We start from the raw sequence: 12,804 nt of genomic DNA, 5'->3' as shown, positions 1-12,804 counted from the left end.
CACCCACCCGTAGCACGCGCTCCAGCAGGTATATTTCACTGGTCACCCCCAAAGCCAATTCCTCCTTTGGCCGCCTTTCCTTCCAGTTCTCTGCTGCCAATGACTGGAACGAATTGCAAAAATCACTGAAGTTGGAGACTCATATCTCACTCACTAACTTTAAGCATCAGCTGTTAGAGCAGCTCACAGATCGTTGCACCTGTACATGACCGATCTGTCAATATCCCAACCAACTACCTCATCCCCATATTGTTATTTATTTTGCTCCTTTGCACCCCAGTATCTCTACTTGCACGTTCATCTTCTGCACATCTATCACTCCAGTGTTTAATTGCTATGTTGTAATTATTTTGCCACTACGGCCTATTCATTGCCTTACCTCACTAATCTTACTTTTTTTAATTAATTTTGCATTTTACTAGGCAAGTCAGTTAAGAACAAATTCTTATTTTCAATGACGGCCTGGGAACAGTGGGTTAACTGACTTGTTCACTTCATTTGCACACACTGTATATAGACTTTTCTACTGTATTATTGACTGTGTTTGTTTATTCCATGTGTAACTCTGTGTTGTTGTTGTTTGTGTTGAACTGCATTGCTTTATCTTGGCCAGGTCACAGTTGTAAATGAGAACTTGTTCTCAACTGGCCTACCTGGTTAAATAAAGGTGAAATAAAATAAATCTCCAAGTTATAGCAATGTGTCCTTTATCTCTTTGACAACAAGCACATATTTTCAAAGTTGCCAAAATTCCACGTGTGTTCACGTATATCAGTGCGTTCTTAACAACCTAACCATTACTAAACTTCTATTCGAGCAAATAAGCCTCAAGTAGAAAATGATTTTACTAGACACATTTTGGGCGGAGTAAAACCTCTCGCTTCGCATCTTCCTCTCTGATTTGACTGCGCATGTCAGAAAGACAAGTAAACAGTGACCATGAGCGGCTGTTCAGACTCGTCCAACCCTAATTGCGTCACAGCAAAATAACTCAGGCGAATTTTTCCTGTATTTCAAGCTTTTTAATTTGCATCTTGACAACACAATATAAAAAGTACTCAAATAAAAAATGTATGGGTTTCCACTGATCGTTTTTAACAATTTAAAAAGGAGCACTATGCAGAAATCTATGCCATTTCCTGGTTGCTAAAATTATAATAATTTGCCTAATTACAGTTCGTGACAAAATAAGCAAGTATAGTGTAGAGAATAATTATACCATCTTAACCGCTGTGAAATATATTTTCCATAACCAAAAATATTGTATTTTCAGAAATAGAACACATAGAACATATCTACCAATTCTTAAACTTGCTTTAATAAGAATGACAGATCTATAACTGCACTTCTATGTGAATTTGGTCAGGTCTGCCCAAAAAGCCACATATTGCAGCAATAATAATAATTAAAAAAAAAAGGTATTGGCAGGTTTATTTTGCTTATACTGTGTAACACACCAGGCAATCAGACAGATCAATCAACAAACTCTTCTATGGTTTCCAGTCTAAGAGGATAGCATGGCTGCGTTTTGAATGGCACCCGATTTCCAATTTAGACCTCTGATCAAAATGTAGTGCCCTTATACACGGTGCACTTTGGGACACACCCACAATGATCTCTTTTCCCCCCCAAAAAATGAAAAAAAACCCCACTGTATAATCACATATGCACAGTAAAAAATACGTGGGATTCTTTTTATGTCCCTTGCTGATACAATTAATTCATTGACAAAAAAAATACTTCCAAGCTAAATATTTTTCTGTTAGGGACATCCCCTAGTCCTGATCTTTTAATTCATTATCTTTGTCAACATCTCAAATGTCACCCTAATTTTTTTTCATTCTCAATTTTAGTGCACTGCTTTTGACCAGGGCAAATAAGGTTCTGGTGAAATGTAATGCACCACATAGACAATAGGGTTCTATTTAAAGACGTAACCCTTTCATATTGATTATAAAAACAAAAATACTCCACTCGTAGTCACTCTGCATCTCATCTGGCTTATATCAATACCAGTACAATGTCTCAGACCATAAGTAGTGCACTATGTAGGGAATAGGGCATTTATAGTGCACTAAGTTCGGCTGAGGAAAAGCCTCATAAGGCTGCATAATAAGACTCTGGCCAAAAGCAGTGCACTATGGCTGCGTTTAAACAGCCAGCCCAATTCTGATCTTTTGCCCAAGTATTGGAATAAGATCTGATCGGTCAAAAGAACAATTATTGTCAAAAAGATCAGAACCAGGTTTGCCTGTGTAAAACACAGCGTACAGTAGGTTGGTAAATAGGGTAGAAGTCGGGACGTAGGCAGGTCTAGGAGATCCTCTCGTAGAATAGGAGGTAGGCTTGGGAGCTCTGCACTTTGCTCTCTGTGACTGGCTGCACACTACTGTCACTCACGTGGAACCAAGACCCTTTCACCGGCTCGCCTTGGGGGGAGAAGGGAAGGGGAGAGGTAATGGGTGTTAAGTTTGTTTATAAGCATAAAAATAAACAATGATGAGGTCCGACAATCGAACTAAGCTCATGAGGCATTTAGAAGTTATACTATAAAAATAATCAATGGCTAGTCATATACATACATCTCTCAATAATTGAAATGCCCAAAAATGGATGTACCAAGATGGCTACTGTGTGCTCACATTTTTAAAAAATTTTTTTTTTTTTTAAAAAGGGCAATGTTTCCATGAATTTGTCCAGTGATTTGTTTTTTTGTTGTGGATATTTAGACAGTTTGCATAGAAATGAGACAAGAATTGCCACGGTGCATTTCCCACGAAGTGTCTTGTGTGGATAAAAGCAGCTGGAGGTAATATCTTCACTCCTTAAAAAAAATATAAAGCTAGAATGTCAAAAAATAAATAAATAGGTGGTTGAAGTGTTTCCCATTAGGGTTATGATGCAGTCGGCTGAGCGTACCACCCTTTGCTCATTAATAAAGTAGCCAGCCTGTATGCCCTGCTCACCTATCATGTCTCTGGTATCCCGCAAAAAAGCAGCATGGATAGAATACAAGAATTGACTAACATTTGCCATATTCTAATAGTTCTCATGTGCCAACATATCGCCATGGCGATAACAATGGTGGTGAAACTTCAAAATTGTAACGTGAAGCAATTCAGGCATTCTTAAAAAGTCAAGACAATCCTTGTCCTGCAAAGACACATTTATTTTATTGTTAAATAAACTGATTTTGCAAGCAGCTAGAATTAAAATGTAGAGTTTTATATTTGATAACATGTCCCCGCAATACCTTAAATTATTTGGCAAATATAATTTACAAAAACAAACTGAAGACAAAACAAAAACATTGTATCCATCAACATTTGTCACAATAAAGACAGTTAGGGAAAAAAATAAATACAGTTAAAACTTTACATACACCTTAGCCAAATACATTTAAACTCAGTTATTCACAATTTCTGACATTTAATCCGAGTTAAAATTCCCTGTCTTAGGTCAGTTAAGATCACCACTTTATTTTAAGAATGTGAAAGGTCAGAATAATAGTAGAGAGAATGATTTATTTCAGCTTTTATTTCTATCATCACATTCCCAGTGGGTCAGAAGTTTACATACACTCAATTAGTATTTGGTAGCATTGCCTTTAAATTGTTTAACTTGGGTCAAACGTTTCGGGTAGCCTTCCACAAGCTTCCCACAATAAGTTGGGTGAATTCTGGCCCATTCCTCCTGACAGAGCTGGTGTAACTGAGTCAGGTTTGTAGGCCTCTTTGCTTGCACACGCTATTTCAGTTCTGCCCACACGTTTTCTATGGGATTGAGGTCAGGGCTTTGTGATGGCCACTCCAATACCTTGACTTTGTTGTCCTTAAGCCATTTTGTCACAACTTTGGAAGTATGCTTGGGGTCATTGTCCATTTGGAAGACCCATTTGCAACCAAGCATTAATTTCCTGACTGATGTCTTGAGATGTTGCTTCAATACATCCACATAATTTTCCTGCCTCATGATGCCATCTATTTTGTGAAGTGCACCAGTCCCTCCTGCAGCAAAGCACCCCCACAACATGATGCTGCCACCCCCGTTCTTCATGGTTGGGATGGTGTTCTTCGGCTTGCAAGCCTCCCCCTTTTCACTCCAAACATAACGATGGTCATTATGGCCAAACAGTACTATTTTTGTTTCATCAGACCAGAGAACATTTCTCCAAAAAGTACGATCTTTGTCCCCATGTGCAGTTGCAAACCGTAGTCTAGCTTTTTATGGCGGATTTGGAACAGTGGCTTCTTCCTTGCTGAGCAGCCTTTCAGGTTATGTCGATAAGGGACTCGTTTTACTTTGGATATAAATACTTTTGTACCTGTTTCCTCCAGCATCTTCACAAGGTCCTTTGCTGTTGTTCTGGGATTGATTTGCATTTTTCGCACCAAAGTACATTCATCTCTAGGAGACAGAACGCGTCTCCTTCCTGAGTGGTGTGACGGCTGCGTGGTCCCATGGTGTTTATACTTGCGTAATATTGTTTGTACAGATGAACGTGGTACCTTCAGGCGTTTGGAAATTTCTCCCAAGGATGAACCAGATTTGTGGAGGTCTACAATTTTCTTCTGAGGTCTTGGCTGATTTCTTTTGATTTTCCCATGATGTCAAGCAAAGAGGCACTGAGTTTGAAGGTAGGCCTTGAAATACATCCACAGGAACACCTCCAAATGACTCAAATGATGTAAATTAGCCTATCAGAAGCTTCTAAAGCTATGACATCATATTCTGGAATTTTCCAAGCTGTTTAAAAGGCACAGTCAACTTAGTGTATGTAAACTTCTGACCCACTGGAATTGTGATACAGTGAATTATAAGTGAAATAATCTGTCTGTAAACAATTGTTGGAAAAATTACTTGTGTCATGCACAAAGTAGCTGTCCTAACCGACCTGCCAAAACTATAGTTTGTTAACAAGAAAATGTGTGGAGTGGTTGAAAAACGAGTTTTAATGACTCCAACCTAAATGTATAACGCATAAGAAATATTTTTTTGCGTTTTGTAAACGCAGATCTAAAATGGTTCTTATTGTAATTTCTGCTCAGCGTCAGACTCATTTTGTGCTTCAGTTTCACTTCTAAACTCTTGAGAATTCAACAATAGCATTCTATCAGCAGACAGCTCTCTGACTGATGTGGAGCTACTGTTCTCCATCATTCTATCAGCAGACAGCACTCTGACTGATGTGGAGCTACTGTTCTCCATCATTCTATCAGCAGACAGCACTCTGACTGATGTGGAGCTACTGTTCTCCATCATTCTATCAGCAGACAGCGCTCTGACTGATGTGGAGCTACTGTTCTCCATCATTCTATCAGCAGACAGCACTCTGACTGATGTGGAGCTACTGTTCTCCATCATTCTATCAGCAGACAGCACTCTGACTGATGTGGAGCTACTGTTCTCCATCATTCTATCAGCAGACAGCACTCTGACTGATGTGGAGCTACTGTTCTCCATCATTCTATCAGCAGACAGCACTCTGACTGATGTGGAGCTACTGTTCTCCATCATTCTATCAGCAGACAGCACTCTGACTGATGTGGAGCTACTGTTCTCCATCATTCTATCAGCAGACAGCTCTCTGACTGATGTTGAGCTACTGTTCTCCATCATTCTATCAGCAGACAGCACTCTGACTGATGTGGAGCTACTGTTCTCCATCATTCTATCAGCAGACAGCTCTCTGACTGATGTGGAGCTACTGTTCTCCATCATTCTATCAGCAGACAGCTCTCTGACTGATGTGGAGCTACTGTTCTCCATCATTCTTTTGGTGCAGGTACAGCCAACTACAGGTCCCGTGTGGCTCAGTTGGTAGAGCATGGTGTTTGCAACGCCAGGGTTGTGGGTTCGATTCCCACGGGGGACCAGTACGGAGAAGAAAAAAAAAAATGTATGAAATGTATGCATTCACTACTGTAAGTCGCTCTGGATAAGAGCGTCTGCTAAATTACTAAAATGTAACGTAAAATGTTGAGCAAAAATAATACAATATGTCAAAATTAAAATCCCAGTATGTAACTATCTATTTTTGGATTGTTTCAATGACCACCATGCTCAGTACAAACCTAACAGTCTGTTAAAGCTGTACATTAACAGCAGTCCTACCTTGTGTGCCCACTCCGTTGTGTGTAGTGGAGGGGCAGAAAGGTCTGGCTTTGACGTAGGCTGTATAATGACCACTTCTCATAGTCCCACTGTGTTCTACTATACCATACAGACTGTAAAGCACCTGAGAATCTCCCTCCGACACACCCTGAATAACAAACAAACAAAATGTCAGCGTTCAAAAAATGTCCTACAGATACTAATGTAGGACATTTTGTAACCAGACCAGGAACAACTCAGGACTCTATACCCCATAGTTTACACTAAGATACAGAACAAAACTTTTTTTTTATTTTTTTTTATTTCCACATGTAACTTATTAGCGTTTTATAAAAAAGGCGTCATAAAAAAAAAAGGTGTTATTTGAGTGTGTTTTACCTTGCATATGACAGAGCAGAATGGTGCTACGTCTAGAATGTGAGGGAAGTTAACATGGCTGTTCACCTTACACACACTGTATCCAATCTGGACCGGAACAGAGGCAAAGAGAGGCAGAGACAAGTTACACACTTGGAAATCACATAGAGTGCATTCGGAAAGTACTCAGACCTCTTGACTTTTTCCACATTTTGTTACATTACAGCCGTATTCTAAAATTGATTAAATAAAATTTAAAAAATGGTTTGTCAATCAATCAACACACAATACCCCATAATGACAAAGCAAAAACAGCTTTTTTAGAATTTATTAAAAATAAAAACAGGAATTCCTTCTTTACGTAAGTATTCAGACACTTTGCTATGAGACTCTGTCCTGAATGCCAAGCGTCACATCTGGAGGAAACCTGGCACCATCCCTACGGTGAAGCATGGTGGTGGCAGCATCATGCTGTGGGGATGTTTTTCACCGGCAGGGACTAGGAGACTAGTCAGGATCGAGGCAAAGATGAACAGAGCAAAGTACGGAGATCCTTGATGAAAACCTGCTCCAGAGCGCTCAGGACCTCAGACTTGGGGCGAAGGTTCACCTTCCTACAGGACAAAGACCCTAAGCACACAGCCAAGACAATGCAGGAGTGGCTTCGGGACAAGTCTATGAATGTCCTTGAGTGGCTCAGCCAGAGCTCGGACTTGAACCAGATCAAACATCTGTGGAGAGACCTGAAAATAGCTGTGCAGCGACGCTCCCCATCCAACCTTACAGAGCTTGAGAGGATCTGCAGAGAAGAATGGGAGAAACTTCCCAAATACAGGTGTGCCAAGCTTGTAGCATCATACCCAAGAAGACTCGAGGCTGTTATCGCTGCCAAAGGTGCTTTAACAAAGTACTGAATAAAGTTTCTGAATACTTATGTAAATGTGATATTTCAGTTTCTTATTTTTATATATTTGCAAAAAATAAATAAATAAAAAATAAACTGTTTTTGCTTTGTCATTATGTTGATTTGTGTGTAGATTCATGGGGGGGGGGGGGGGGGGGGGGGGGAACGGGACAATTTAATCAATTTAAGAATGAGTCTGTAACGTAACATAATGTGGAGAAAAAAATCAAGGGGTCTGAATACTTTCCAAATGCACTGTACACTGGTCACAGCAGTGCTAAAGGAACATATCAATGGGAAACACAGGCAGGAACATTAGTGAACTCTTCAGGGATTTAGTGTTACTAACAAGTGCCGGGATTCAAATCCGATGCCTCATTGTAGTGCACTTGACATGACATTTAAAAAAGGAGCAATCAGCACTTTAAACAATAATAAAGTAATCTCCTTCCCTGGTCCTGTTTTGGTAAACAGCTGAGAAATGATACCACTCTCAAATTAATAGACAGAGCTACGGACGCAAGGACTGACCCTCCATGATATCAACGTTATAGTTTAAACCATGTTATGAGGCTATATAGTGTTTGTTTACAAACGGAGTAAAACAAGCTTATATTTTGGGTTCTCCTGGAGTGTTGACAGTTGAACTAAACTCATGAGACATTTATAAATTATATTCTTCAAGAATCAATGGGTACATAACATTCATTTATAAGTCCAAAAATGGATGTAGCAACTAACGATTTACTTTAAAACATTTTTTATCTCCAATTGAGCCGAGATCTGCAGCGTTTACTGTGAATGCCATCTTCGCAAAAAAACGGGGTACATCGGTTATTTAAAATGCGTATTGTCGACTGTGTTGTACAGATTCAACCCAGACCAAGAGCTCATGTTGTTGTATATAACTGGACGCAGTATAAACAGAGTGTTGGTAAAGGTTGTTAGTAAATAGGAAATTGTTCTTAAATGACTTGCCTAGTTAAATAAAAAGGTGAAATTTAAAAAAAAATTTAAAATTAAAAATAGTAGGTCTGGCACACTAATTGTATAATCATGTAACCAACAATTATGGATGAAAATCTTAATTAAAATAAAAAAAGTCCTAAGTTATAATAAAAATATATATACTGCTCAAAAAAATAAAGGGAACACTTAAACAACACAATGTAACTCCAAGTCAATCACACTTCTGTGAAATCAAACTGTCCACTTAGGAAGCAACACTGATTGACAATAAATTTCACATACTGTTGTGCAAATGGAATAGACAACAGGTGGAAATTATAGGCAATAAGCAAGACACCCCCAATAAAGGAGTGGTTCTGCAGGTGGGGACCACAGACCACTTCTCAGTTCCTATGCTTCCTGGCTGATGTTTTGGTCACTTTTGAATGCTGGCGGTGCTTTCACTCTAGTGGTAGCATGAGATGGAGTCTACAACCCACACAAGTGGCTCAGGTAGTGCAGCTCATCCAGGATGGCACATCAACGCGAGCTGTGGCAAGAAGGTTTGCTGTGTCTGTCAGCGTAGTGTCCAGAGCATGGAGGCGCTACCAGGAGACAGGCCAGTACATCAGGAGACGTGGAGGAGGCCGTAGGAGGGCAACAACCCAGCAGCAGGACCGCTACCTCCGCCTTTGTGCAAGGTGGAGCAGGAGGAGCACTGCCAGAGCCCTGCAAAATGACCTCCAGCAGGCCACAAATGTGCATGTGTCTGCTCAAACGGTCAGAAACAGACTCCATGAGGGTGGTATGAGGGCCCGACGTCCACAGGTGGGGGTTGTGCTTACAGCCCAACACCGTGCAGGACGTTTGGCATTTGTCAGAGAACACCAAGATTGGCAAATTCGCCACTGGCGCCCTGTGCTCTTCACAGATGAAAGCAGGTTCACACTGAGCACGTGACAGAGTCTGGAGACGCCTTGGAGAACGTTCTGCTGCCTGCAACATCCTCCAGCATGACCGGTTTGGCGGTGGGTCAGTCATGGTGTGGGGTGGCATTTCTTTGGGGGGCCACACAGCCCTCCATGTGCTCGCTAGAGGTAGCCTGACTGCCATTAGGTACCGAGATGAGATCCTCAGACCCCTTGTGAGACCATATGCTGGTGCGGTTGGCCCTGGGTTCCTCCTAATGCAAGACAATGCTAGACCTCATGTGGCTGGAGTGTGTCAGCAGTTCCTGCAAGAGGAAGGCATTGATGCTATGGACTGGCCCGCCCGTTCCCCAGACCTGAATCCAATTGAGCACATCTGGGACATCATGTCTCGCTCCATCCACCAACGCCACGTTGCACCACAGACTATCCAGGATTTGGCGGATGCTTTAGTCCAGGTCTGGGAGGAGATCCCTCAGGAGACCATCCGCCACCTCATCAGGAGCATGCCCAGGCATTGTAGGGAGGTCATACAGGCACGTGGAGGCCACACACACTACTGAGCCTCATTTTGACTTGTTTTAAGGACATTACATCAAAGTTGGATCAGCCTGTAGTGTGGTTTTCCACTTTAATTTTGAGTGTGACTCCAAATCCAGACTTCCATGGGTTGATAAATTGGATTTTCATTGATTATTTTTTTGTGGTTTTGTTGTCAGCACATTCAACTATGTAAAGAAAAAAGTATTTAATAAGATTATTTCTTTCATTCAGATCTAGGATGTGTTGTTTAAGTGTTCCCTTTATTTTTTTTAGCAGTGTATATATAAAAATATGTACTTCATATTAAAGTAGAACAACTTTAGCCATAAGCAGCAAAGTAAAAGTAAGTGTGGTTTACATCCAACAGCCGATATAAGGAGAGAGGCGACAAAACGGAAATGTTGTGTTGTGGAAGTCTGTTGCTGCGATAACACAGGAGTGGAGGAGAACATGCATTTAAACCAGGCTTACTTTTACTTTGCTGCTTTTGGATAAAGTTTATGGACTTGAAGCTAAACATAAAAAATAAAAATAAATAGCTATTTGAACGATTATAACTGTGACAAAAAAAAATAAAAATCATCCAAATGTCCATGACCGTCACAGCCCTAGTTGTTGGAGAGGATTACCTGCTGGAATCTCTTCAAGTGAAGAGTAAGCACCGGAGGGGGACATGAGATCAGCATTTGCTTCAGAGCATCTGTGTACACATTCTTCTTGGAGCCTAAACCACGAGCACACACACACACACACCTTGTAAATACACAATGACACACACTATGGTTGGGCGATATCAACCATTGTCCTATCGTGATTATGTACCCATAAAACATCACCCCTCCTTATTGGTCAACCCAAAACATTTGTTTAAGGAGAGAAAAACCAACAAAAAAAAGTGCTTAAAAACGACAGTTGGCCTTTAGAACAAACTGGACGAATCAGGATGAAAGATAATGTCGTTAGACTGGACGAAGACTAAGTACAGGCAAATCTTTTCTATGAGTTTCTGGTGGAGGAGCCTCAGTGTCTGTCTGTCTGTCTGTCTGTCTGTCTGTCTGTCTGTCTGTCTGTCTGTCTGTCTGTCTGTCTGTCTGTCTGTCTGTCTGTCTGTCTGTCTGTCTGTCTGTCTGTCTGTCTGTCTGTCTGTCTGTCTGTCTGTCTGTCTGTCTGTCTGTCTGTCTGTCTGTCTGTCTGTCTGTCTGTCTGTGTGTGGTGCTGTGACAGAACAGTGACTGGTGGGACGAGGAACGGGCTGTGTTACCGTAGTGACATCCGGGGCTGGATAGAAGCAGTCTACCAGACTTCACAACCGAATAATAATATACCGTAAATTCCGGACTATAAGCCGCAACTTTTTTCCCAGGCTTTGAACCTCGTGGCTTAAACAATGACGCGGCTAATATATGGATTTTTCCCGCTTTCAATTTTTTTTCTTCCAAAAAAACACATTCTGTGACGTGCTCAGTTTTTTGGCGGCATGAAGCTTTCATTAGACCAATGAAATTGCCGAACGGGTTACGGTCAAACAACTTTGTTGTTTAGTGTTTAGATTAAATCGAGCGCTCGCAAACTTCCCATCATTCTGATTACGGTAGTCATTTTGTCACCCTCATCATGGCAAAGACACGGAGAAATGCATATGATGCAGCTTTCAAGTTGAAGGCGATTGATCTGGCTGTTGGAAAAGGAAATAGAGCTGCTGCACGGGAGCTTGGTCTTAATGAGTCGATGATAAGACGTTGGAAACAGCAGCGTGAGGAATTGACTCAGTGCAAAAAGACAACTAAAGCTTACTGCTAATTTGACATTTTTTGTTACAAGCCGTGTTTCGTTAAAGCCTATTTATTTTTGTTACAAGCCGTGTTTCGTTAAAGCCTGTGTAAAGTTCATTTGTTTCAATGTACCGGTAGGCACCTGCGGCTTATAGACATGTGCGGCTTATTTATGTTTAAAATAATAAAAAAATAATAATTCAGTGGGTGCGGCTTATATTCAGGTGCGCTTAATAGTCCGGAAATTACGGTACTTTTTTTAATTATATGGTTTATTCTATCATAAAGCTGTGATTGACAATAGCCGATTCCTTTCATTCTTGTTATTATAGTCAAAAAGGCACTGGCACATCTGAGCAGTCTGTTTTGCAGGTGCGTGGTAACAGTTGAACAAGATTAAGGAAACCGCACACCGCTCTTGATAATATCACTGATGTTTAATAAGCTTTAGGTACCGACCTCACGGTCTTCCTCAGAGCTTTACGTACCGACCTCACGGTCTTCATCAGAGCTTTACGTACCGACCTCACGGTCTTCATCAGAGCTTTACGTACCGACCTCACGGTCTTCATCAGAGCTTTACGGTCTTCATCAGAGCTTTACGTACCGACCTCACGGTCTTCATCAGAGCTTTACGTACCGACCTCACGGTCTTCATCAGAGCTTTACGTACCGACCTCACGGTCTTCATCAGAGCTTTACGTACCGGCCTCACGGTCTTCATCAGAGCTTTACGTACCGGCCTCACGGTCTTCATCAGAGCTTTACGTACCGACCTCACGGTCTTCATCAGAGCTTTACGGTCTTCATCAGAGCTTTACGTACCGGCCTCACGGTCTTCATCAGAGCTTTACGTACCGACCTCACGGTCTTCCTCAGAGCTTTACGTACCGGCCTCACGGTCTTCACGTACCGGCCTCACGGTCTTCACGTACCGACCTCACGGTCTTCCTCAGAGCTTTACGTACCGGCCTCACGGTCTTCCTCAGAGCTTTACGTACCGACCTCACGGTCTTCCTCAGAGCTTTACGTACCGACCTCACGGTCTTCATCAGAGCTTTACGTACCGGCCTCACGGTCTTCATCAGAGCTTTACGTACCGGCCTCACGGTCTTCATCAGAGCTTTACGTACCGGCCTCACGGTCTTCGTCAGAGCTTTACGTACCGACCTCACGGTCTTCGTCAGAGCTTTACGTACCGGCCTCACGGTCTTCGTCAGAGCTTTACGTACCGGCC

General features: G+C 41.6%; 1 protein-coding gene across 5 annotated transcripts in view; it reads right to left on the bottom strand.

Moving 5' to 3' along the window:
• Positions 1-1,000: 1,000 nt before the first annotated feature.
• usp16 (ubiquitin specific peptidase 16) overlaps positions 1,001-12,804 on the bottom strand; it is a 33,084-nt gene continuing 21,280 nt past the window's right edge. For all 5 annotated transcript variants that reach the window (XM_082966810.1, XM_082966809.1, XM_082966811.1 and 2 more), the window contains 4 exons: positions 10,425-10,519; positions 6,493-6,579; positions 6,115-6,262; positions 1,001-2,429 (listed from right to left, as the gene is read on the bottom strand). In XM_082966810.1, the coding sequence (XP_082822936.1) occupies positions 2,314-2,429; positions 6,115-6,262; positions 6,493-6,579; positions 10,425-10,519 (446 nt within the window). In that variant the 3' untranslated portion in view covers positions 1,001-2,313. The remainder of the gene's footprint in view (positions 2,430-6,114; positions 6,263-6,492; positions 6,580-10,424; positions 10,520-12,804) is intronic.

The sequence above is a fragment of the Salmo salar genome, chromosome 20, assembly GCF_965601325.2.
Source record: "Salmo salar chromosome 20, fSalSal1, whole genome shotgun sequence".
Taxonomy (NCBI): domain Eukaryota; kingdom Metazoa; phylum Chordata; class Actinopteri; order Salmoniformes; family Salmonidae; genus Salmo; species Salmo salar.
The sequence above is the reverse complement of the archived record's forward strand: the minus strand, read 5'-3'. Positions and strand labels throughout refer to the sequence as shown.